The sequence below is a fragment of the Anguilla rostrata genome, chromosome 13 (genome assembly GCF_018555375.3).
Source record: "Anguilla rostrata isolate EN2019 chromosome 13, ASM1855537v3, whole genome shotgun sequence".
Classification (NCBI taxonomy): domain Eukaryota; kingdom Metazoa; phylum Chordata; class Actinopteri; order Anguilliformes; family Anguillidae; genus Anguilla; species Anguilla rostrata.
In genome coordinates, this window is record NC_057945.1 from 29,710,820 (window position 1) to 29,737,236 (window position 26,417).

Genomic DNA, 26,417 nt, shown 5'->3' on the forward strand with positions numbered 1-26,417 from the left:
TGCAGCACATACAGCAAGTTTTAAATAAGGTCTGATGGCACTAAATTGCATGACTATATAGACAGAACTGAGATTATGGGCTCACTGGTTTATTCAGTAGAGTATTCTGCAGCGGGCTAAACTCGCAGTGCTTTTATGATGTCACATACATTACATACCCAGCAATCATGTCCTTTTTCTTGCCAGTCTGAGATAACTTCATATAAGATACAAGAGGAAGAGTGTAACTGACTAGCCACTTATAGCAAATATAGCAAATCCCTAATTTCATTTTAAAACAATACAAAAAAATAAGCTGATTGGTGGCTTTTGATATCTGCAAAAAATTTACCATGTTATGTACGGTGGTCACAACATATTGAAGCATGCCCATGAAAAACTGTGTACGGCACCAGAAATGGAAGTCATTCAAAGAGAACAATAGTTAATGAAAAAGATATGTCATGATAATAGCCACCAGTCAGCGTTCAGGGCACCAGGAGAGGCGGAGCTCATTTTGAGATCCACAGCAGCAGCACTGCCTGTCAATACTTCAGATTTACCATCCAATAGCACTATCCAGCCAGGCCAGGCTGCCTTCAGCCAATGCAGTTTGTCTCATGTGAAGCATGAACATCATAACTCTGCAGTCTGAATGGCTTTGTGAGGACACAATGAATTTAAACAGACTACTGCAGGAGAGGGAGACTGACAAAACCTCAGCAATCTCATCGATAGGTGAAAGAGTAGCAATTATCCCCGCTCTAGATGTAGGATATATATGAAGAGATAAAAGGATCTCCAGCATACCATAATGACCCGGTGTGCAACGGAACAACAGAATGTAACATTTTTAATTAAAGTCCACAGCACCACTTAGTATTTCAAGGCACATTGGGCAGCATTGAAGCCTTACCTCTGATGTCCACCCCTGAGATGACCTCCGTAGTTCAGTCAGGTCAGTTCACTTTCAGTGCTGGACCACCAGGTGTACTCCTCAAGACCTCCGTATCTCACTTACTGATATTCTGGAGAGGAGGGGCAGGAGGGGGACTCTGGAAATAAATGATGCAAGATGTATGCCATTATTAGATTACTTACAAATGACCTTTGATCACTCAGAAAGAAAATAAGAATGATCACATTTAACATAAAGTACAGCCATAAATAGAGAAATCAGTCACTAATGGCATTTTCTACTTTCAGCTAACAATTTGTTTAACCCAATATGCAGTGACCAAATCATGTTTCACATTTACATAGGCATTTCCATGAATATAATCTGTGGTAAGAAACACGTACAGAGTTGGCTTTAAAGCAACAGTAGCAGAAGCAGCAACAATGAGTTATTTCATACCTATAGTTATCAGTTAAAAATATTATTTATGACAAAACAATAGTAATATGTGTCCTCAGGCACCATTATATCCAGTGCATCTACGTACCCTGAGTTAACATAAATTGGCTAATGCACCATTGTTACATTCTAATAGAATTCAGGCTTCACCCACCTACTATTACTTTCAACTGAGATTGGAGAGCAGCCCCAGTTGTATATTACCAGTGAATTGAATTGTCACAGATAAACCTACTTACAAGCAGAACCATTTTTGGACCCTTATAATTATTTTTCACAAGTTCTGTGTGAATGTGAATGAACGTGACACGTGGGAAACTGTTCCTGATGAGTGCTGTGCTGGGCTCAAACCTCACACAGGACGTGTCAACTTTCAAAGGTGGGCAAAATAAATCAACCCACCCAGGTAGCAGTAAAAGATGAAATTCCTTAGGGTCCCTCCAGCGAGGAGATACCAATCACACGCTTGCTGTGAACAGGAAGGCGGCAGGAGAGAGAGAGAGAGAGAGGGAGAGGGAGAGCCTCAATGTGACTCCAGTCTCCTCTTGGGCAAATTCCTCTCTCTTCCCTCCTGCCCCGGAACACCACCACTCTCCTGTGCGACTCTTAAAGCAACACTTCTATTTAGCAGCTCAGAGCAGGTACTGTACCTAACTGCACCCCTTCGCAGTCATTCCTCCATCAGCTGCACTTGGACTGAAAAGCTGGTCATAAATGTTTCACAATGTCTGACCAATTAGACTCAACCCATGGTGGCAATCATTGAGTAAAAACTTACTTTCATGGGCAAGCACCTCTTAATCCTGGCAAGCAAATCAGACATTATTGAGATACAGCACAGGTGATGAATCAGTTGAATTCTGTTCGGGATAGACTAAATTTAATTTAGTAAACTAAACTGTAAACTGGTTATGTGTGTTTGATTGGATCTTGGGGGCAGTAGACTTGAATCGGTGGACGGTTTCAGTGATCAATCACTGTGTTGTACAGTGGATAATATCTTTTTGAAGCTGAAAGGCACATATACCTTTCCAACCAATAAACATGCGTCTAATATACCAATTCTCCACCGTATTGCTCTTATTCTACATGGAAGAAAATATGCCTTCAGTTAAACTTTTGCTCATTTTTCTCCATGGCATGTTGGAAACCCATTATCCATGTGAGCATCATTTTATCTTTCCTGAGAAATTGCTTTTCACAGCTTGTATACCTTACAACACCTGAAAATAGTGTAAATAAAAGTGCCTTGATAACAAATAACAATACCAAGGTGAGGATCTCTCCCATTCAAATCTACTCCAAGAACAACAGTGCATCAGTAAAATCAGGGAAATTACAGTGATTTGCCAAAATAAGACATTGCTTGCCACTTGAATAAATATTCTCTGACTCATGAAACCACCTTAAAAACCATACCACAACCTCATGCATGATGAAAACAGCAAGATGCAAACTTAATGATATTTCTGAGAACGTCATTTTGGGTGACTGCAAAGCACAGAGACCGGTTTCCCCACAATGAAAGAATCCTTTTGTGCCCAGCTTGAGGCCGAGTTTCTATCAACCGTATTATGAACACAGTCTTGTTTATATAATAAAGATGCTGTACACAAGATTAGAGTTATTAAAAGAAACCATTGACAGATGGACAGTTAATGACCAGTTGTACCTGAGAGAACCATGTATTTATTGAGATCTTCAGAGAGCTCTGCAGCTTAACTTAGACCTTGATTGAAGGCACAGTGCTTGACCTCAAGACAAAACCAACTGCACAGTTAACTCTTTGCAAGGAAGAAAAGCACTGATCAGCTTTGTCAGTTGCTTCCTGAACATTTCCTAAAGTAATTCATAAAAGCTGAATTATGACCTTCCACAGTGGGTCAAATCCTTCAACAATAATACAAGCTTGGAATATAAATAATTAAATGCAGACAATGCAAGAGTATATGAACACGTGCTCATCAAATCAAAGAAAACTACTTATAAAATGTAATTCTTTTTTATTTTGGTTAGAGTTTCGACAAAACAAGTATTTTGTAAGTGGATAGCGGTAATGTTCGTTCTTGATTTGAGTTGATTGTTGATATAAAAACGAGGGCAGAGGTGTTCTTGTAAACCATCCAGGACATGCAGGAATGGAAAATATGAGCATGCATTTGATGTACTAATGTTAAGACATGTTATGCAAGTATCTTCAGCAAGTTAACATTCTTTCATCAATATAGCTGCTGGAACAATTTACTGCCCTCTGCTGTCCCACTTGACTTCAAATTAAAAGAACAGCCTATAAATGCTCCGCCCACTATCTGGACTACATGCTACATGTTAAATTTACAGGGTCATGCATTTTCCTGTCCCTGCGATAAATAAATAATAAATGAATAAGATGCTCCATCCAACAAGAAGGTCAAAAAGGATTTAATTTATTGGTATTGCATGAGTCCAAAAACCTATATTTATATTTAAACTTGCTGCAATATTTTAACTTTTATTTTTTATAGGGGGGTGTTTAATAGGAGTCAGCCCACACTTCTCAGCCGTTACACTGAGCCCTCTGATTACACACAGAGCGAGAACAGGCCTGGGCCTGCGAGGCACTGAAAACCTGCCCAAACACCAGACTCCCCTCAGGTGGTCACCACCTGAGCTATCAAAGGGAAGTGTGTCCGTCCTCCTCCTGCACCCGCGACACCATCTTCAGATAGTAATCCACACACCACTGGACTCCTTCCAGAAGCTCTATCATGCATGTGCACGGAACAGGACGCACTGAGATCCAAATCTAATGCCCAATTTATCAGACATCCAGCATTCGCGCTTTCTCTTATTCCAGAAATGTGCTTTCCATGCAGGAACCTGCCCTGCAGGAACGTATTGATATGATCAGTTTCCTACAAAAATTAACAACCGATAGGATGAAATTATAGTTATTGTAGACATAGACAAGTGGCAAGGCAGAATGTGACTGAATGCCCTGTTCCAATCGGCACAATGTACTTATGTTCATATTTGACAATCAGGGTTACTATGATGCTTATTGTCACACTCAACATTTTTTCACTGCTTCTGTGGTAGACAATCTAGCAGAAATCTTTGGCCTGTGTAGAGTTTTATTTGTTTATTTATATTTTGGTAAGCTTTGATGGGGAAATCTGAAGCATAAGATTTGCTGAACAGCCATCCACCCAAATAGCTTCTGAAGAGAAACTTGCTAAATCAATCTCATGCAATGTGAAGTGCACTTGTTCAGTGATGAAAGCCTTTTTGACTTAACCTTGTTCAGTATCCACAGGTAATGATCTTCCTTTTATCTTTAAATTTCCCATCGAGGATCAAAGACTGGCAGGGCCTTCTTCTTCCAAGGTGAATATTTCATGAGCTGCCTGATCTGTGTACTTTGATACACACAGATTGAAGTCCTCTCAGCAATTGTACGTTAACCTCTTTTCCCCCTCAGTCTGTTCAAAATGATCATTATTAGACGTCTGTGTCTAATTGAAATGGCCATTGGGGTTATCTAATAACTGCCTTTCTATAATTTTCTTTATTAGGTACTCTGCTGAGTTCAGCTGGTGACCCAATTCATTGATTGATGATGAAGAAAAATTTGACCTTTGCAACATGAGCTAAAAATGAATGCCTTGATGGTTCAAACAAGGACAGAATTATTTTCCAACCTTGACAAATAGCATGATTCACTGCTTAAGAGTCAATTTCGTACCAATGTTCCCAATGTCATTTTTAAGCACAAAATCACAGTTGTGACTTTAGTAGGTCCAATCCTTTTTAATTAAATGGCGTAGTTTCAGAGGTGGAAGTTCGATTTCTAGGCAATTAATCACTGCGTCGTTACAAAGATACAGTGGTTGGGCGGTAGAAAAAGCAGACACAAAACATCATCAAATCATACTCTATTCCTGGCTGCCTGGCTAGAAGCCATTGATTTTCTTTCCTGAGCCTGTCTTTGTTCCACTCCTCTTTCCATTGTCGGTGTGGTTGCGATTGGTGTGGTTATGATGTTCCCCCGTTCCCCGCAATGGAGGAGACAACCAAGGGAGCCATCCTGGAAAACGTCCCACGCTGAAGGGTAAAGACCGCCACCTAGGTTCCAAACACTACCTCTCCGCAAAAAAGACCTGCCATAAATTTGAAACGACGACACGTGAACAATTCAATAAACCTTTCTTTCTCTCCACTATCTTCAGTTTCATAACTTCCTGCGGGCGTCCGCATCGGCCCAGCATGGCAGCCAGCGCGTCTCTCCTGCGCTTCCCTTTGCTGGGCTGTGCAGCCGGGTCCCTGGAACGCAATCAAATGCACATAGAGGAGCTGATAAAGCTCGCGGAGGAAGAGGGTAATCTGTCAAACGCAGCACACTCCTAAATGCACGTGGGACGGCACCTCAATGGCCGGAAGTGCTCAGAGCTCAGCCCCGTGCGCAGAGAGGAAAAGTCCGCCCACGTTCCACGGGTCTCCAGTGGAACTGGGTGAGGGTGCACCTCATCAGGGCAAAATGCCTCGGACAAAGGCTTCCAGATTGTTATGGTCACTGAAGCCTGCGAGCTTTGTTATTTCAAATACAAATTACACCCTCACAGATCATTAAGATTCATAATCACGCGGGTAAGAATCCCTTATTGGAAAGGAATGAACTGCAATACATTGTAAATATGTGGACTTAAAAAAAATCCACTCTGAAAGCAGCTGTGAAATTGTGCATTTCCCATATATTGCAATGTTGAAATAAAATATCTTGTCAAATATATTTTCCTTAAATATAACCTTTTTTATATTTTTTTCTATGAGGATCGTTGACAGAAAAAGGACAGACAGAAATTTTTAATTTTATGAAATAGAATGTGTCCTCTCCCACAGCTTTAGTTTTAACCAGGCAAAGTTTTGTCTTACCCTGTTGGCATTATCTCATGAAGAAAATAATTTATGTGTGAGATTGTAATCAACATGGATTAGTTCTTGAATGGTATGAAGTCGGTTGTCAGTGTTTTTTTTTTTTGTGATCACCTGAGTGACCATACAGGGGAAGTGTAGCTCTATGAGAAACTATCAAGCCTTTTCCAGACCTTACAAATGTATACAAATTTGCCTTTAAAAAATCTTCCTATTTATTTTTAACTTCAAGTCCATGAAGCTTCATTCTGTTACTTCCTGTTCCTTTGCCAGCTGATGTTGAAAATGAATACTTACTATATTAGTGAACACAGAAATAGAGAAGAATTCATGGGTGCTATTGCACTTTGCAGATCTTTGCAAATTCAATGCACCATTGTCTATGGTTAATCAGATTTTTTGTGTAAACTGAGATATTGATATTTTTCAGACAGTGAATAGTTAACTTTAGTCCATTCTATGACTTAATAATTAACGGAGGGAAGTGAATGATTGTTTATCATACTGTGTTTACACTAAACTGACAAGATACTCTATTTAAGGCATTACAGGTCCATGTCTAAAATGCCTCTGTGCTCTACACACTTGTATAAATCCTTGCTGCCTTGTAAGAGACTTGATAAATACCTAAAGAGAACTATAAAAAGTCACAAATAATCAAGTCATTATTTTGGATCTGGTACGCTTACCTCTTCATTTAGTCAGCGATGCGTATAACTTTCAAAATGCTTATAATCTGCTATTTTCTAAAAATAAATAAACACATAATAATAAAAATAAGTCAATTTTAAACAGCAGATTATGATGACAGGATCACAATTTTTTCAAGGACTCAAACAATGTAAAATTAGCTGATGGCCAGCTGAAGAAATAAATAATATTTGCGACCTTTTTACCCTATTGACCTGTTCAGTGTTTTTCAAAATTCTGAGCAGATTGCTAACGAGGGTTATCAGTTGGGATGCACGGGATGTTCACTGTACATTAATAGTGTTGTCACAGATCACACACACCCTTTCCGATGTTTACAATGGTGAGGGAAATCCTCTTGGCTCAAGGGTGTAACAAGAAGAGTGCGGTGACATGAATGTGGCGATTCACTCAAAGCACAGATCTATTTGGTTTAAGTTTCAAGAACGTTTCTGTCAAAGAATAAGCAGAAATTAAATTAATTGGCACTGCAAACACAGCAAATTAGAACATGTGAGTTACAGGGTTCATTTACATATCAAGTTAAAAATAACCTACGGATCATAACAGCTCGTAATTTTACCACAAGTAAAATTTCAGGTAACCAAACATTTTAACGAATGCCTGAAGTTAGAAATGAGCGACCATTTAAGTTTGCAACTCAATCAATTTCCTATTTTCACCAACAGGTGGCGATGTTCACTCGTTTTTATAGCAAGCCCTTACAAGGATACGCAGCAATGGCCGATTCATTTCAGAATTGTGTGCTAACTTCAGTTCTTTGTCGTTAAATTAGTCAAGTCATATACTTATCTGACATTTGTATAAACACCAGCTATAGCTGCAGACTGCAAGTGTATCCTAACGATTTTACCGCAATCAAGGAAAGGAGTGCAACCAGCGTATTTTATAGAGCTATCAGAAAAATAAAACTAAGTTAATTGGTTGGAACAAAAACCACCACGTAGACCCTCCCTTCATGACCGAAGTTGTGCACCCCAGCTTTACAGACGAGGATCCAAGATAAAATGCCCATTCCAACGGATATCACTTATCGAGAAATATATCATTTGGCCCATAACCAGAATAGTACGTTTGCAATAAAGGTATAACAAGGGGAACAAAGAGCGCCATGATCGTTTGAGATACACCTGTAGGGCTTCATTCTCGCGTTTCAATTAGTTAGTTCACTAAATAACATGCAGTAACTACGTACGCCATTGCATGCCGTGCCTAATCAAAGTTTGTAATCGGAACAGACGCGCTAAATAAAGTCAGAATAAACTGTAGGTAGGTACACACCTTTGTCAACATCTTTTAGTGGGATGTTCAACAGAATTTGTTTGAGAAGACTGGTAGGCGTGTCTTTTCACGTTGCTTGAGGGATGGTGTACGTACGCAGATGTATTTTAATACACCAATATGTGAACTTACCAAACTTTTATCTTCAAGACTTCATTTGGCACGCAATCGAGCGGGTTATTACTGCACATATTTTTTGATACATTTTCGTTAAAAGGGAATACTTCAGCTCAGTATCCTCAATTCTTAAATGTACGCGCACAGGTTTTCTGTCCCGCTCACATTTAAAAACGTCGGATACGCCCCTTGACGTAATTTCAATACTATCATGTGACCGAAGAATTACAAAATATAGTAGTTTGGAAAACATTGCATACAAATGCAGTGATATAATTAAAATAATATCAGTATTAATTAGCTGGTTTAATTTTACTTTCCAGCTAAAGTAGCAGAGGCTGATGATATGCACGCACAAATACTTGTGCACACACACAGAAGTCAAGGTAGCAAATCTCCTGTGCTTTAAAAGAATATGATTTAAAATGATTTGCGGTTTGTAATCTGAATGACACATCTTTTGTTTGGAAGAGGAGCATGGCACATCCAGCTCTCTTGAACCCATGAAAAAGATAAATAACAGCAACATCAAGTGAACTAACCTGACCTTTATCTATTTCAAAATCTGCCAAATTATTTCTTTTAACTTCCCACTGCAGGGTAAGGTCAGAAATGAAAGACAATTGAATTTCTGTACAGGTCACTCTGCTTTAACACACACACACACATAGAGTCTGCAATACAGTATGCACACACATTCTAAGAATGTAGGCTACTTTTGAACTAAAATATTATCTGGCAATAATTGCATAGCAGTATTCATTATTAAGCCCTCAATCTTTCAGCTAGAAAATATATACAGTGTTGTTCTTTACAGATATTGTGAACCATCAATTTTAAGGCCGAGATTCACTAAGCTAATTCCCCAGACTACTGACCAACATTAAATACCAAACTATATTTTATTTTAATGAAAACAGGTCCCAGCACAGGCCAATGAAAAGCGAGAAGCCAATGGCCACAACATGGCCAACAAGAAGTTAGAGTGTGAATTCAAGGACTTCACTTGAATTAAGACATGTGATGATCCTATTCAAACCAAGCACTAAATTTAAAAAAGTAAAAGACTGCTACAATTTTAAATAAATCAAAATGTCAAATTTTCTTTTGTCACAAGGAAAAGGTTTGAGAGGTAATCACTGAAAATGATCATTTTACAGTTTTTTATATAGGGAGAACAGTGGCTTTGGTGATTGATGGATAAAGGAAGTTATTTTAATGCTTAAATAAATGTCATTTGTCAAGTGGTGTGTAATATGTTATTATGACTGGTGAAGCTGTTAATTATGCATATTCAAAAATTATGGCCAAGTACAAGAGCTGAACTTTTTATATTACTGCAAAAGAGCCTAGATCTCTGTGCAACATTAACTGCATTCAGTGCACTGTATACATTTAATAAGCAAGACATTATTTCCTATTTATAAGCATGTTATTTTTCCTTCAAGTTCTCAGCATAATCATTTAATTACTTGGTTTCATTTTATATTAGGTGGGCAATTATGTCTGTGTAATTACACTGTAAATATATCGCCATTACATTTGTAATTTATCAAATTAAGATTCTTGGGGGAAAAAAACTTTACCTACCCTAATCCTTTATAAAATCATGTTTCTTTGAATTGCATAACAGCTTACAGCATTGATTCTGTAACAATATATTTACAATGCATTTACTGTTTACCAAATCCTCTGTGTACCCATTTATTGAAGTGACCTGGTATTCAAACCCCTTAAGTTATGACATTTGTTACATGGGTACTTTCAGACAGCCAGACTAGGTCTGTATGAATGGAGGGAAAAACTGAAAAAGGAGACAAAAAATGGTTATCAGCACATATCGTGCAATGGTCAAATGTGTGGTTTTATTGTTGAGCCATACAGTGAATTCAAAATGTAAATATGATGCTGATGCTCACAAGGGATGTTTTTAAAATGCCAGTTTTGATTATTTGCACTATTCTCAAAAGACCACTTGGTTCTCTGAAAGCAAAAATCCAAATAACACACTGCTGTGTTTCAGCTATAGAGGGAAATTAAATATACATTTAATTTTAAGGTACTGGAAGATGTCCTATTAGATTTGATAAAGCACAACTCTGCCCTGCATCATTACACCTGTTCTCAATCACCTGACACTAAAAATGAGTGATAGCATGCGTCAATCCCAAGGTGGAAATATTTCATTCTGGGAATGGCATTGTTTTTGGCCCTAAGAGAATAACAGGAAACCAGCTTGTCATACAGAAAATGTTTAATGGAAAATGATTACTTGCAAACTGGATGGTATCTAAGGCTGTTTTTTTTTTGTTTGTAAATTTTTTACCCTGAGATGATTTTTAACACAGTAACACACCAACATCTGTCCCAGTCCAAACAAAAATTAAAAAAGAAATAGAAAAAAAACATGAAAGTCCTCAGTGCTGGTTTTTTTATGTCACATGGGCTCACCACATGAAACTCAAATGTTTCAAAATTGGTATATCTGAACAAAAATAAGTTTAAAAGAAACTCTTTGGACCCCAGCTTTTAAAAATATAATACATCCATTTGACGGAATAATGTCTCAGATTATAAGAGTACAACTATTTGTCCAATAGCAACACATTAGTAGAGTGATACAAAGGCTGCAGAGATTCAAGAGGAAACATATCAAGTAGGTAAAGAATATAAGGTCTGGTGCGAAGCCTTACCAGACTAAAGACAACAACACCTCTAATATTTTTACTCTCCTCACCATCAGAGCATTCCAGGCACCAGGTGTATTATGAGCGAAATGTAACACTAAGGTCTTTGGCAATATTCCATATAGATATATGAAGCATATAGAACACAGAGGCCTCCAGTAAAGACTGCAGTGTAGCCTATAACTGAAGAGCTCAGAGTTTAGCACCATGTGAAATCTGTGCATTGCATAGGCAAGCTGGTTAGAGGGAGTGGGCCGTGATGAAGACGTAGATTCGGGCCAGGAAGGTGGTGAAGGTGCCTTGCCGGAGGAGCTTCATCTCCACGTCTATGAGGAAGTCTTTAGGCTCGCGGACCTGGCGCTGCAGGTACACCGCGCCCGTGAAGGTGTTGAGCTTGCGGGTGCTGAAGTAGTTCTCCTCGTTGCCGCGGCTGATGCTGATGATGATGTTGTCTCCAGAGTACGCCGGTGAGGGTCCGATGCGGAAGATCTGGGCGGGGATGATGATGTTGGTCTGAAAGCTCAGCTGGTAGTAGGTGATTCTCAGGGGAGAGTTCTGACAGTCCAGGAAGTTGGGGCAACTGATGCGCTCACAGCGTCTGAGAAACACAGACCGGACATTCATGTCAGCTAGAGTTGTGAGCAATTATTGATTGTTGGTGTGTACAATGTGCATGGCATTTGTTTCTGGGAACATGCAGATGTTTGTGTTTGTGTATTTGAGACTGCAAAGACAACACCTAACATCTGGATCCAGAGATTTATCAGTAGTTCCTCAGAACTAATCAGACAAAGACTAACATCTCACACCACAGGGTGAATTAATGTACTTTGTTAATTGCATAAAAGTGAACTATATTTTTGTTTTGTCTGCTGAACGCTGGGTAACACGCTCAGTTGTGTTCACACAACTTCCCATCTAATTAACCTTTCTTTTGTTAAGGAAATTAAGTCTGTGTCTTCATCAATATAGAGATTATGTGGAGTGTAATGCAACTCATTATCACTAAATACACTGGAGAAATTCAGCAACTACAATAAAGTTTTTTTTTTCTCCAGAAAATACAAAATGCAAAATATTAGGTGTAAAATCAACAAGATAAGACATGTTGACAAAATAAACACAATCGTGATATAACACTTTTAAAGGCATACTATGCAGGATTTTTACCTTGAAAACACTATAAAATAACCATGCTAAGATATGTCCATGATGCACTGGCAATCTCTGTCTTTATTCACTTTTGCTGAATTCTGTGCACCATAACCTATATTTGTTATTCTAAAATGTGTTTGGGATGTTTCTGGGCATGGCACTTTTTTCTGTGGTGCAGGGGGCGGGGGTGTGGCAACAGAGCCTGTGGTTTGGAATGAGATTTGTGTGGAGTGTTTATCCCTGGCTAGCTAGAGAAGAAGCTCAGATACAGAAAAGCAAAAAGACAAGCTGACAGGGCTCATTCAAGAACTAGAGTTAACCTTGAAATTGCTTTTCCTTTGTGGCATCAGCTGAAGTTTGCCAAGGAGATGAAAAGTGACATGGAGTTTGTTTTCTGTTGGACCTGTAAGTAATGTTACCTGCAGTGTGAAGCTAGGACTTTTGCGAGGGTCTGAAATTTTCAAAATAAAAAACCCAAGGATAAAACCACTATTATAATCAAATCTGCCTTCTTACTGTCGCTCAATTCACAGTACTAAGGTTAACTCCAGCTGCCCACTTAGCTACGTTAGGTGGGGTACTTTGAGTGAGTGGGCGCGGTTGAAGATGCAGGAGCAGACTTCTTTTATTGAACACAAAAAAGCAAGGACTAAAAAGTCCTGCATAGTATGCCTTTTGAGTATCTTCACTTAGAATGATCCCTGCTGGACTCAAATAAACCCAATCTTAGTTCTGTAATTGCATTTTATGATAAAACAGATAAGTACACAACAATCCAACAATATATAGAAAAAAAAATTTGGAGTCACAAAATGGAGTACATTAGATGTTTATTTTCAGCAGACAGGTAAAAGGTGTCCATGAGTGGCGATGTACAGGCAGCTCTATCCAGTGTACGTGATCGTATGCAGATTGGTGCTTATTGTGGCTGTAGCTAACCGGTGAAAGCACAGGTGTGCCCAACCAGCCACAGGCCTGATCAAGGCAATCTGACTCCATTAGCGGCAGCACTCAGTCGCCATGACGCCGAGACAAAGCCCACGTGTTAGCAAAGCCATTCCGGATACTCCACTAGGTCCGGAACAGGCGTTGTTTGTCACCGTGCATAACGCACAGCTGCCAGGCGACACAGCCTCCTTCTTGATACCTTCTAGCCCCCTTCTGATGGTTATTCATGTTAAAGCTAGATGATCCCATTGCTTTCTGACTGTGCAGTCTGACCAGACCTTACCTCCTGATTTTTTCTCTATGTGGGAGCACTGAGGCCTGCACAGCAAAATGTTTACTGTAAAATCAACTCTGGTAGAGTATCCTTAAGAGAGTACATGAGTCAAATCAGTGCCAAACGTACTTCATTAAGAGTTAATAGTACTCTATCATTATTGATTTTACACTGAAACGTGTGCAGGCCCCAATAAACTTTGTTAGTATTCACTATCACTTTTGAGTGTGGCTGAATTTGGTTCGCATACTGTAGTTTACTCTAATGTTTTTGGGCACATATTTAGACTTTATGCACCAGCTTAAATGTTTTGGCTATGTGTATTAGCAGGTATTACCTTACCTTAGCAGGTATTCAAAACACTGCTTATCTGGTGGACAAAAATATTGCCACTGGACGTCCATTTATCCTGCAGTTTAGTATCTCTGACTCCTCTAAAAACAAATCTAAACACTCACGAACTTAAGACATTACTGGATATTTGCAAGAAGATATAACCATTAGTCATCACTCTATAAAACTGAAAATAGCCCCTTTTAAAAATACTTAAAAAAATGTTTTTAAAATGTTAAAAATACATATGTAATATATTGTATGTTCTTAATATATTACTGCTATCCTACTTTACCCTGGTTTTACTTTTGTAATATTATACTACACTGTGTGTTCCCTTTTGCTTTTGTGATATTTGTTCCCCAATATTATTGTCTCTAAATCTATATTTATGTAGTCTTTTCAATGCACTGAGAGAGTGCTGCACTTACGTATCGGACACTCTCCTGTAGTTGGGTGGACAGGCGAAGGACAGGCACCGGTAGCTTCCCTGGATGTTGTAGCACGTCTCGGCGGTGGAGCAGTTGTACGCCCCGATGGCGCACTCGTCTATGTCTGCAAGCACAGGACACAGTTAGGGCACATCAGTAAGGGCACATCGGCCCATCACTCAAGCAGGCCCGCGGGGACACGACCGCAAGAGCGGGGGCCAAGCAGGGAGACGGGACGGCGTGGGCGCTGAAGGTCTTCGGCGTGCACCGCCCCCCACCCACAGACAGGGGGCGTACCGGCGGAACGTGAGGGCGGCACGCCGCGGCGTAAAGGCCGCTGATGTGAGCTATTCGCAGACGGCTGTATCAGCTCCTGGGTGGAACGCCTCCTGTCCATGGCAGTGACGGAGCACCGGGCTTCATTCTGCCAGGAGTCAATAGCAGCCCTCCTACAGCAATTAATTATGCATCTCATCTCACCGATGCAGAGCTCGTTACAGCTCGCCAGCTTCAATTCACATTTTAATTCAGTCAGAGCTTGCAAATTTCAACCTTTGGGAATCCGCAGGCTTCCCTCCCCACTTTCGCACTTTTCTTCTCTCCCAGGTAGCTCCACAGCCACTGCCTTCAACCAGGCTCCTGTATGCTAGCTACAGGGGAGCTGGTGTGAAACGGTGATATATCAGAATTTACAATTCCATTAAAAGTGTGATGCTGAAATACGATAATAAAACACACTGGATGGATCTGTCATCTTTAATGCATCTATTTTTTTTCTTACAAAACTTAAAGCTGTCTCTCCAGCTTTATATACAGTTCTGTAAATGACTCAGCAACAAATAAAATTGGTTCAAAGCCCCATTTGACCAAACCATAATATTTTGTTGGAAAATGAGAAACAGCTTTTGTTTTGTTTTTACCCAATTGCATTCTTTGGTCATTTTTGCGGGAAACCAACAATTACCCGGATTGATCTGCTGATGGACAGCACCATACAGGGTCACAGAGCGAGGTCATGCGACCCCCATTGGCACCATGGGAGGAGGCGTGGCGGGCGAGGCTCTCACCTCTGCAGGTGCGTCCGTTGGGGGACATGGAGTAGCCTTCGGGCGGGCAGGCGCATTGGTAGCTCCCCGGGACGTTGACGCACTGGAAGGCGCAGAGATTTCCGATGCTCTGGGAGCACTCGTCAATATCTACGGCCAGAAAGGTAATTAATCTGTCACTGCGTGCCCTCGTCAATACCGGCCACCGTTATGTCTCTGCAATTAATGTAACGTTTCCCTGCAGTCAGAGGGGTGGAGGGAGCCCCAGACGACAGGAAGGGTACACGGGGACAGTGGGAGGAATTTGGGGGGGGGGGGGGGGGTGGGGGAGGGTCAGAGGGATAAAGAGCAGATGGCTGGATGACTGTAGCAGTGACAGAGCCTACCTTTGGGCCCTGTCACGCAGCACACAGCATAATCAATCCCTTATGACAAGAGTCACGATGCTATCGATCCCCCAGCCGCACACTTGGAAACATTGTATCATCCAGCAGATCGATGGGGACTACACTCCTTTAACGCTGTTTTGGATTTGACACCCAGTAGGGATATTTCCACAGGTTTGAATTAATTTCCTAAACGACTGCAGTTAGTTCATAATATTCTTCAGTCATTTGAATAAGCAAATTCAACAGGGGTTGACGGGGCAAAAAGGTTATATGAGGTAGCATCCTCTACAGCAAATGAGCAGGCAGACTGATTAAAGAGAAGTCTTCACAGTACCTTCACAGGTATGTCCATCTTCCTTCAGGTAGAATCCCTGTCTGCAGTAGCACTGGTACGAGCCGTATATATTGGCGCATTCCTGACTGCAGGGGCTGTTGCTGCACTCGTCCACATCTGTGGGAGGACACGGTTTCTGACTTAACACTGACGTGGTCACGGGTCACCCGTGTCTCAGAATGCATTAACCTTTGAAAGCTAACAGCCCTACTCAATGTTAGGGCCGTTAAGCTGCCTGCATCGCTGCCCATGTCACTGGGCCAAGTGCAACATGATGAATACTGCAACGCAGACGCCACTGGGAGATCATTCAAATGGACTCTTGACTGGACACATTTATCTTTGTAGTGCGAATCGAAAAGCACAGCTTTAATGAAGTCCTTTGAATAAGAGAGCTGACAAGGCCTGTAATATTGTGAACTATGTGTGAGTCACGCTGTCAGACAGCTATATTTCTGGCAAAACTGTCAATAGCCTCGCAGCAAACAGATCTGGAACCTCATTAGGCTTGCAGCGGCCGTCTGCTGCGTTCAGGCTTTATGAAAACAGCCGCGCGTGGACAGAGAATTCTCACTGACGCCAGAGGTGCTCTTCTAAAGTTTCAGCTGTCGACGCATTGTGAAGGGGGCTGTGAGGTGAAGCTCCGAACGCACGCTGAAATGAGGAGAAAAGCACAGCGCGCGCGCCCAGGGGGGGGGGGGGGGGGGGGGGTGTGCGGGCATTGGCGGTGGGGGATGGGGGAGGGTACCTTCACAGTTCTTTCCGTCGTAGGCCAGCTTGAAGCCGACGGTGCAGGAGCAGCGGTAGGAGCCCGGGGTGTTCTGGCACGTCTGGCCACACAGCCGGCCCGGGTAGCGCCAGCACTCGTTCACATCTGCCAGGAGGTGAGGAGGAACGGGGGAGGGAGGGGGTTTCCACGGCGATGCAGCAGTTTAGTATTCACAACCAGGGAAATCGATAGCTACCCCTCCCCCCCCCACCCCACCCTCCCCCACCCCAACCTCCGCAGTTATTCAGACTGTGGGGAGATAAGGTTAAACCGTGGCCTGTCTGTCTTCCTCATCAATATACATGCGGCCATGTGCGAAGGCCTGCATGCTTCTTTTGTGACACGGCCCTTCATGAGCTGCCTTTGTGATTCAGTGCTGCGTTCCCCACAGCGAGGCGCTACGTACCCACGCACGTCCTCCGGATCATGTCGTACTGGTACCCCGTCTGACAGTCGCATCGGTAGGTGCCAGGCAGGTTGTGACAAATCTGCCCCTCGCCACAGCGGTGAACACCTGTCTGACACTCGTCCACATCTGGAAGGAGGAAGAAGAGCCCACGGCTCTTTCATCATCATCGTGACACAAACACACACAGACACACACATAGCAACCAGATGGGGCATCTTTCTTTGCTACAGTGTTCACACAAAATGAAAAGTTCAGCATCTGTTGAAATGAAATAAGGGAAATAAATATAACTTATTTTTGTTTTTCAGGTGAAAGCAAATCTCAGGTAGGTTACAGCTCTGATTACAGCATTAAGCCCGCGCCTCGCGGGTCATGTGACCGCGCCTCATGGGCCACGCCCTCACCGATGCAGCGGGCTCCGTCAGGGCTGGAGTGATAGCCGTGGCTGCACATGATGATCTTGCGCTGGCAGGTGTAGGATCCCACCGTGTTGATGCAGTTGAACCCGGTACTGCAGGGCTCCTCCAGGCTGCTGCACTCGTTGATGTCTTTCACATTCACGAGGGGGGGGGGGTCAGAGAGAGGGGAGGGGAGTCAAGACAAGAAATAGCTTGTGGCCTGTCTCCCTGACACGTCTTAACCACAAGACATCACATCTCCAAATTTTATATTCTATTGTTTTGCATATTTCCAAGTATGGTTGCACAATTTTAGATTTCACCCTTTGAAGGGTAAGTTGTTTGGATGTTAATGTTTTTTTCTTAAAAATCAGTCAGTGTTCTAGAACTCCATCGCTGTTAAGTACCAGTTAGTGATAGTTACATCAGCATTGGAATGTTCAGTTAAGAACATTTGAATCGCACATTTACCGTGTTACACCTTAAAGGGTTAACAGGAAGCTGGCCTCAGACTGGCGGGACGTACATCCGTTCCATTCCCTCAGGCCTAATTTCAGGCTGGCGGGAGACGCCGTCTGCACATCCAGTGCTCTGGAGACCCGGCTGCCTTCTGTGCTTTTGAAGCAGCACGTGTGACTGGTTGCAGGCCTGGAACATCTCCAACAGCCACAACCCCAAGGGCCAGGGCGGCGCTGTCTTACCGACACAGTTCCCGTGGACGTCCTGAGCGAACCCGGTGAAGCACTTCTGCCGGGGGTTGCAGGTGAAGGAGCCGTCCGTGTTCTGGCACTCCAAGCCCACACCGCAGTCGTGGGTCCTCAGCAGGCACTCGTCCACGTCTGGGACAGAAGGAGGGGGGAGGAGTCAGGCAAGCCAGATGGGCACAGTGAGAGAACGCATCACAGAGGCCCAGGAAACCCAGGGCTGACAGAACACAGAATGCTCATTAGCTCAAACTAACAACCACAACTGCTGGATTTCTATTACTGCTGTAAGTGAAGAATGAAGGATAAGCACAGCCTGATGTTAGGTGGTTGGTATGCACTTGGCAGCTCTGTTTGACACAGTGCTTATGCTTGCCACTAGGTGACACTGTGGCTTAAGGACAAGAGCACAGGGAAAATCCTGTTTAAAATATCAGGGAAAACAGCTGTTTAAAAACAAATGCTCTTTAAATCACCCTTTAATGTCTTATCAAAAACCAGCATTTTGCTGTTTGTTACTGCAGCAATAGTGATTAATCACCATTAATCACAAATGCGTACATGCATCTTTTCTGAAACATGTAGGTTAAGAATACATTGTGTCTGTGTGAATATATTCACGTGATGTTGTTCTGGAGAATATTCTCTGAGATCTTAATTTGAGGTTTTCCAGTTCAATTACCATCAGCAGAGCAGATTTTCACCACCAGAGCAGTGATTTCTGGTTTCTTTCATGTGGATAATTAGTTTATTCTCCTGTTGACCTGCCAAATATTACCTTAATTATCGAGTTACACTTATTAGTCTGTCCTGGTGCCAAGCACTGCCAAGAGTCACAGGGTTGTGCAGGTTTTTAAAAATGTGTGCACACACATATCTAAAGGGGGATTATCGAGGGGCTGGTCATTTCTCTCCATCAGCCCATGTGCAAGCCAGTCACTGCTGAGAAATGACCCACAGCCCTCAGCAGCCTTTTCTGTATATGGATGCCCCTAAGGCCCAAAAAGCTTTAAGTGCAAAGATTTACTAAATGTACTGATCCTGACACCAGTTCTCAACTAGAAAGAGCTGGACGAAGCTGGGCACATACAAAACCAAACAAAACCTTGAATTTGTAACCATAGTCTCGTGCTGCAACGAGGATGTAATACTTCGCAAATCTCACCACGAAGGGAGGAATCGCAATGCAAAATGTCAGAGGCAAAGAAATTGCCCATGCTCATTTAACAATGATATCAATTATGAGAATATGCAGCAATAACTGTAGTACTTTCGCTGATTATTGTTTTACATTGACAATTCATTTTTGCTTCCCTTCCACTTCAGGACAAAGCTGTAACCTCCTCTAAGACTCGAAGAGACAGTGCTATCTGAAACAAATTTAATGCAGCACTACACACAACTGCCTCACTGTTGTCAAAACAAATGCTTTGTTTGCGTGCCCAGGATGATGACCCAGATTCAGTGTAATGACAGCTGAGATCAGTATGTTTCTACTGCTGCACCCCATTCACTTTATCCCAATGTCATCTCATCATATGAACCCATAAACCGTGTGAAAAACCTCTAATGATCAATTTCAGTCATAATGATCCTTGTTTGCATTCTTTATTGATTCATGGAGGAGACATGGAGCACTGGGCCATTGGGGCCCTGTTCAGCTCTTGGTGAAGTGCTTTACCGGGATTGGCAAAGATGGATCAACAGCCACGGACTGTATCATACTTATAACACACTGTATACACTTACCTTTAATAATACCAGTTACAAATCTGCTGCAGTTGTTGCTGAAACTCTCTCCAAAGTGCTTGATGAAATTGCGCATCAGTCTTGTAGCATAGTTCTTGTAGTGTTAGGTGCGTACAAGCAACAAGAATTGCTCTTGGGAGCACATGGTAGTTGCAATTTCTTTTCTGCCAGTCAAAGTTACAAATTCCAGCTACCAAAGTCAGACACAAAAGTTCCCCCTAAGTTTCAGGAATTGAGTTTACAAAATCACTGCCCAAAAGCAATTGAAAATGAATGGCAAATGATCAACAAAATAATATTTTTAGTTAACTGCTTCCTGCAGACCTACAGTACAGCACAATAGCAAAGAGGCAGTGGAAGAACCGCAGAGGAAGAAGACACAATGGCACCAGGATGTGAGTACCAAACCCAAAAAAACAGCGGAAAACTAGGAAACTACTGAGCTATGGCAACAGTATTGCAGTTATGCGATGCAATGTGTGTGTGTTAGCACTGTGTTGCTCACAAATCATAGCCACAAGTGGCTCACACAAAGTTGCTCGTCAGATGTGCAGATTGGGCTATACAACCTAGACATAACAGGTTTTTTCTTGGGCTTTTGTTGAATATGAACATCAGTGAATAGTGCACTACTTGCCACAGTACCTACCACCAGAGGTAGGCTGCTGATGACAATGGTGGCGACAAACTCAATATCAAAACTTCCAAATGCAAGTACTGACCAATTCTGCAGGACTGATCCATAGATGCTGATTAAAGGGCGCTAATTTCCATGGTGACTAGCGTACCTTCACAGACACCGAATCTCAGCTGGTACCCGTTGGGGCAGGTGATCTGCCTCTCGCATTTGAAAGACCCGGCGGTGTTCAGGCACGTCTCGTTGGCCTGGCAGCTGTGCGTGTTGGTGACACACTCGTCCACATCTGTGGGGGAGAAAAAAAAGGGGGGAGGGAGAAAAATAACAGGATAGTGAGAAAGAGGCAGCGGAGCGAACCCTCAGACTTTCCGCAGGAGAGCCGAGCGACGGTCCCCAGGGGAAGCCAGGGTCAAACCCCGAACACCACACCCCGCTGGCCCACCTCCATGCAGCACGGTTGCCATGACGAGTCAGAAGCAGATGTGCAGAAGCTAATAAGCAAACCCAATCCAACAAGTAAACCATTCTTACCACAGGAGGCATTTCGGTGGTTTTTCTTTTTTCTTTAACCCAAAGCCTTTCAAGAACCATGGGTGGTTCCCTCTATATTCTGTTTGATTTGAGTTATCTTGGCCAAAATCATCAACATCTAAGATTTACTTGGTGCAACAACACTGGATGAGGTTGAAACAAAACTATTTTAAAAAAGTAGAGAGAGCAAGAGGGGGAAACAGCTACCACTGGAGTCCTGAACAATGACTGTCTTATGAGCCCAGAGCATAATTCAGAACATTGTGTCATTGCCAATAAAAAAGGATTTGGGGCTTGTTGGGAATGTTTGTATTTCAAGCCAGGACAAATTTATCTGAAATAGAACAGTGGTATCTGTGAACATAAGCCCCTTATCAGGACAGCCCAAAACCAGCATTTTCATAAAAAAAATAAAAAAAATCTTCAGATAAAATGTTGCATTACAATATTAAACATGCTTTCCAAAAGTGACACATTACTGCAGATGAGAACACTGTTCTGTAGTATCTACGTCTCTTGCCGTATCAACAAATAAGTGATTACAGGACAGAAATGGAGGTGATGGGGGGAACTGACACCACAAGTCTGGAAGGCATCCAGCTGTAACGACTATTGCCAAATGGCTTGTGCTCCATGGGGATTTCAATGACAATGCAAAATCTGCCTGAAGGGCTGCCTTTCGAAAACAAGGAGAAATGATCTGGGCTTCAGTCACCACTGAGAGAAACCCACTTTGTGTCCTTCTTGCCTTTGTGTTTCGTAGGAAATCCCTTTTTCCCAAAGTCCACATATTAGGGAACCCCTGAGCCCTAGAAAGAGTGGTGAGATGCACAGGCGATAATGTCGTCCCTGCAGGAGCACGTCTCCTCGATGGAAAAAGAAGGTTCCTGAGATTTAGGACTGAAGGTGCTGTGCGCGACAGGCATGAATTTGGCTGATATCTTTCAGATGGGCTCCCTCAGGAGGGAAGTGGATTCCACACAGCCCATGCAGAGAGCACTGCCTTTTGGATGCAATCAAAATAATCAGATCTGGAGCCCAAAACCAGGCAATGTTCATGAATAACCACCATGAAATGCATAACATTTCACTGCAGGACAATTAAAATGTGCCACGCAATTTCAGTAGAGCCTTTCTAGAACAAGACATGCTGCAGGAATGCAACAGAACCATAGAGGAACACTAGTCTTTGTTCTGTTTTTACTGTGGGAAGACACTTAAGGGACCCTCCCTTCTCTGCATTGCGTACAGCGCCAGTTCACCATGCCAAGAGCTCAGAAGCCCTCCTTGGGGTTGGCACGTGTATTTCTAATGTCAGCGTGTTGCGAGGAAGGCCTTGAGCCAAAACTGGAAAGCACAGTTGTTTGGCAGAATGGCTGAGGGACCCCCATCATTTCTGTGAGTCACGCGAAGGGGAAAGAACGATTCATGCACGAGGTCTCCTGCAGTCTGTCTATTAGGACACAGGATTATAGCGTTGCTTGGAGCAGAACGAGTTCCACACAGCCAGGGAGATGATCCTCAGCAATGTAGGTTCAGGAAGTGAACCTGGCACATCATCATCAACAAGCAGGGGTTCCTGGATATTTGGTGTTTTTCATCATTCTCAGAAAACTTACTGATACTGTAAGGCATGGGGGTGGGTGTGGGGGTGGGCCAGGCTAGGAAATATGTTTTGAAAACAGTTTTCACAGCTGCACAATGATTCCGTACATTTTTAGTTTCATCACCACAAAAACAATGGGAAGCATGCACAGATGAAGTATGCGTCTGACCCAGAGAGATTTTTTTTTTCTGCGGCTGAGGCGAGCAATTAGGCAGAGCAAGAGGTGCTGTCACTGAAGTGCAAGCAGTGAGGATTAAAAACTGAGCATTATTCCTTGGTCATCTAAGCCATGGAATCAATGTCAAATGACAGTATGGTCAGAGGAGCAAATGAGAACATGGAGGTTCACTGGATCTCTGCAGTTTGTCAGTTCCTGCGTTTTCTTAGCTTAATGAGCATATAAATAAAAACATAAGACAAACATCAAACATAAGATCCAGCATGTTTCCACAAATAAGTGAAAGGGTAGTCATCTTGTTTTTTTATCAGTATAATAATTAGCTGTATTTCTTAGGTGAGATTAAAACTTGCAGGTGTAACAGATATTATAAATGTTTTTTTTTTTTTTCATATGCTACCAGGTTTCACCTAGCATCTACATGATTATTACTGAGAATATTTCATTACAGGCATTTAGCAGACACACTTATCCAGAGCGACATCCACATTATGACCCAACCGTTTAAAACCAGGAGTAATGCAAACCAAATCCCCTCAGAACCAGAACAGTGTTGTCATCACACAGTTTTGGCTCCAGAGCGAATCTATGAACAGGGCAAAGACAGCAAAACATGCATGAGAGCAGGCACGCCAGCATGCCATCAGGATTTGCATTTCCTTTGTTTGTCTTTCATTCTCTGACATTGCGAGCGTGTGCGCGTGTGCGTGCGTGAGAGTGTGTGTGTGAGAGAGAGAGACAGAGAGTGTGTGTACTCATTTGAGAGGAACCTGACAAACTTGAGAGTCCCCTCCACACACAAACGGAGAAACGGGTGGAAATAACGCACCAGCGTTGCCACCCATCATCTTACCCACGCATTCTCTATTCACGTTGTGTACGAAACCCTCGTCGCACAGATCATTGAGGCGGAGACACTGGAAAGATCCGTCTTTGTTCACACAAAAATCCCCGCGGGAGCAATTGTGAGCGCCACTTCGGCACTTATTCACATCTACACAAATGGAGGGGAGCCACAGTGAATGAGGACACAGCAAGCACACAACAGTTAAAAGAAACCCAGAGGAACGTTTATACCTTTTATTGCTATATCATTTTCTCTCGTCTGCTACGACTAAACTGAATATTTGATTCGCTTAAGCAAACCGGCGAGAATTGTTTTATTCGTTTCAGGCCAGGCTAAATCAGATCTGCCCACCCACACTGTTACATATGGGAACAGTTTGGGAGAAAGCCTTCATTCAATACCCTCAAAGTGATGGGGGATAGTGCCTATTCTGCACATGAATTTGGGCCTATTACATCTGCACTTCCCCTGCCCTCCCACAGAGAGGTTCATAATGCACAAGGACAGTCACGCAACTTCTGTTATCACATAAAAGCCTGCTTCCATTTTGTCACTGAAATGGAATGTAATACTTGACTGTATTTTAATTCCATTTTGAACCAAAAATGTACAAGGACTGGTTTCATAAAATAACCTAGTTTGGTTAATAACCTGCATAGTTTGTAGGTAATGTCAGTGAAAGTCATGTTTACACTACAATTGGCAAGGACTGCTTATACTGTTTGTATTCTATCAAACGTCAGCTGAAAAACATGTCTGGCCACCATAGGAAACCAATAGTGTGCACTAGTGTATTCTAAAACATCAGAGCCTCATTTACTCTTGAAAATTAAAAAAAAAAATCATTTTGCTTTCTTTAACACGCACGCACACACACACACAAGTATTGCATTCTCTTTGAATGTTCTCTTTGAGTCTGTTTTTCATTTCTTATTTTTAATATGCTTTAAAGATTCATTGTCAAACTGCCTGGTAGTGACTGCGGAGGTCTTAGTTCATGCAGCAGTTATGATTTTCAGTGTCTGTAAGAGATCAAAAGTAAAGACCAGACAACCGTGTGTGTGTGTGAGCAGTGAACCACAGACAAAGCAAAGTCCTTGGAAGATGCAATTAAATGTTCAGCTCCAAAATACTGTAATTCGCACACTGAGATCAGGGAAATGTAATTGGCAGGAATGTTCCACAGGCTCTGCATGCTTAGTTTAACTTTGTCAAGACCAGACTCAAAATGAATAGCTCCAAACCCATAGCAGGAGTATAATTTGGCATGCAACCTCTGCCATCATTTTGCAGCTTTCAATAAAAGAATACGAGTTGATGAATAGCTCACGCAGGATCAGAGATATACATTTCATTTGCAGATTTCAGAGCGCTGAACCAACACAGGCAGGTTCGGTGTTTGTTATTGTAGAGACCGGCCTATATAGAGTAATTGGCCATGGTTCACCACAGTTTCAGGCTCTGGGCTCAACTGTTTAGAAACTGAAGGCTGATGAGGCTATGTGAGCCCCAGCGTCAAAAAGACCTTCAGTTAGCCCTTCATGAATGACTGCGTCCAATTAGCAGACACAGTTAAAATAAGAGATTACCCCCAAATAAAACTGCATTTTCATTTTCATTTCCATTAATCCCACTACAGGCCTACAGTACTGTGTCATAGACGTGACGGACAGAGCAATGCCTCCTGTACCTTCACACGAGAGGCCGTCAGCCAGCAGAGAGTAGCCCTGGAAGCAGGAGCAGCGGGCCTTCCCTTCCACTGCAGTGCACCGCTGCATACAGGGCCCATTAGCTGAGGAGAGAAACACAGGACAACAGGGGCTCAGAACTTCACTGCGCTCCAAACCACGGGGTGTAAACGTGAAATCCTCCCTGAGCCCCACTCTGGGGCTGCTAAACCTCCACTAAGATTAAGAGTCCTGTGTTTAACCAGGTGTCCAGGACCTCTATCCTAGCGTTGGAGTACACTGTGAGAGAGGCCCATCCTGAGGAGCATCCTCAACCCCATTTTAAATAGAAATAGACTGTGTTCTGATTTGATCCTTTTGTGTTTAAAGTAGGTGCATGTATTTTGGGAACTCAATAACTGCATCCGGAAAAATCTGCACTCAGGGTTTTTAGTTAAGGTCAAAAGATCAATCACCAGGTAAGATTTAATCAGTGTAGCAATGTTATGTGCTGAAGGCAGCCTTTTCTATCTCTAAGCCTGTGGTGACGCTTTAGAGGTAGGTATATAAGGCTTACATCAGCATGGAGCAATCTTTCACTATTAGGCAATATGCCAAAAAAGGTGTGAATCTTTCAGCCTCAACTTAACAAAAAAAATGAGTGTAGAGTGTATTATTTGGACGTAGCTACTGAATTCAGTAGTCATAAATTCCCCTTAACAAACTGCAGCTGGGTTGTCTCAGATGAACAAGGGTAAATTTTAGCTTCATTAAATGCCCTCATGGCTCTTTAAATTCTTGATATTCATGTCCTAATTCGTACTGTAAAAAATGCATGGAGAGGATCTGTTTGTGCTGGGAAGATTGTGCAGTCAAATCCCTGGGTGCTGCATTACATCAGCATATTCTCCCAATTCTGGTCAATAATCATAAATCAGATAGATTTGGCAAACACTAGACAGACACAAC

General features: G+C 42.4%; 1 protein-coding gene and 1 long non-coding RNA gene across 7 annotated transcripts in view; both read right to left on the reverse strand.

Annotated features, from left to right (window-relative positions):
• The window catches only part of LOC135237882 (uncharacterized), a 40,501-nt gene extending 31,972 nt beyond the window's left edge, over nt 1-8,529 (reverse strand). Inside the window, exons 1-2 of one of the 2 annotated variants that reach the window (XR_010324954.1) lie at nt 8,372-8,529; nt 896-1,034 (exon numbers count right to left, since the gene is read on the reverse strand). This is a non-coding gene — a long non-coding RNA (uncharacterized LOC135237882). Of the gene's footprint in view, nt 1-895; nt 1,035-8,239; nt 8,340-8,371 lie in introns of those variants that run through there. The other variant, XR_010324955.1, reaches the window with a different exon arrangement.
• Nucleotides 8,530-10,199: 1,670 nt separating this feature from the next.
• Nucleotides 10,200-26,417, reverse strand: part of fbln2 (fibulin 2) — a 54,541-nt gene continuing 38,323 nt past the window's right edge. For 4 of the 5 annotated variants that reach the window (XM_064304439.1, XM_064304438.1, XM_064304436.1 and 1 more), the window contains 11 exons: nt 25,472-25,573; nt 23,788-23,928; nt 20,771-20,905; nt 18,231-18,368; nt 17,536-17,679; nt 17,129-17,257; nt 16,702-16,827; nt 15,954-16,070; nt 15,252-15,380; nt 14,185-14,308; nt 10,200-11,641 (listed from right to left, as the gene is read on the reverse strand). In XM_064304439.1, coding sequence (XP_064160509.1) covers nt 11,284-11,641; nt 14,185-14,308; nt 15,252-15,380; nt 15,954-16,070; nt 16,702-16,827; nt 17,129-17,257; nt 17,536-17,679; nt 18,231-18,368; nt 20,771-20,905; nt 23,788-23,928; nt 25,472-25,573 — 1,643 coding nt within the window. In that variant the 3' untranslated portion in view covers nt 10,200-11,283. The remainder of the gene's footprint in view (nt 11,642-14,184; nt 14,309-15,251; nt 15,381-15,953; nt 16,071-16,701; nt 16,828-17,128; nt 17,258-17,535; nt 17,680-18,230; nt 18,369-20,770; nt 20,906-23,787; nt 23,929-25,471; nt 25,574-26,417) is intronic. The other variant, XM_064304440.1, reaches the window with a different exon arrangement.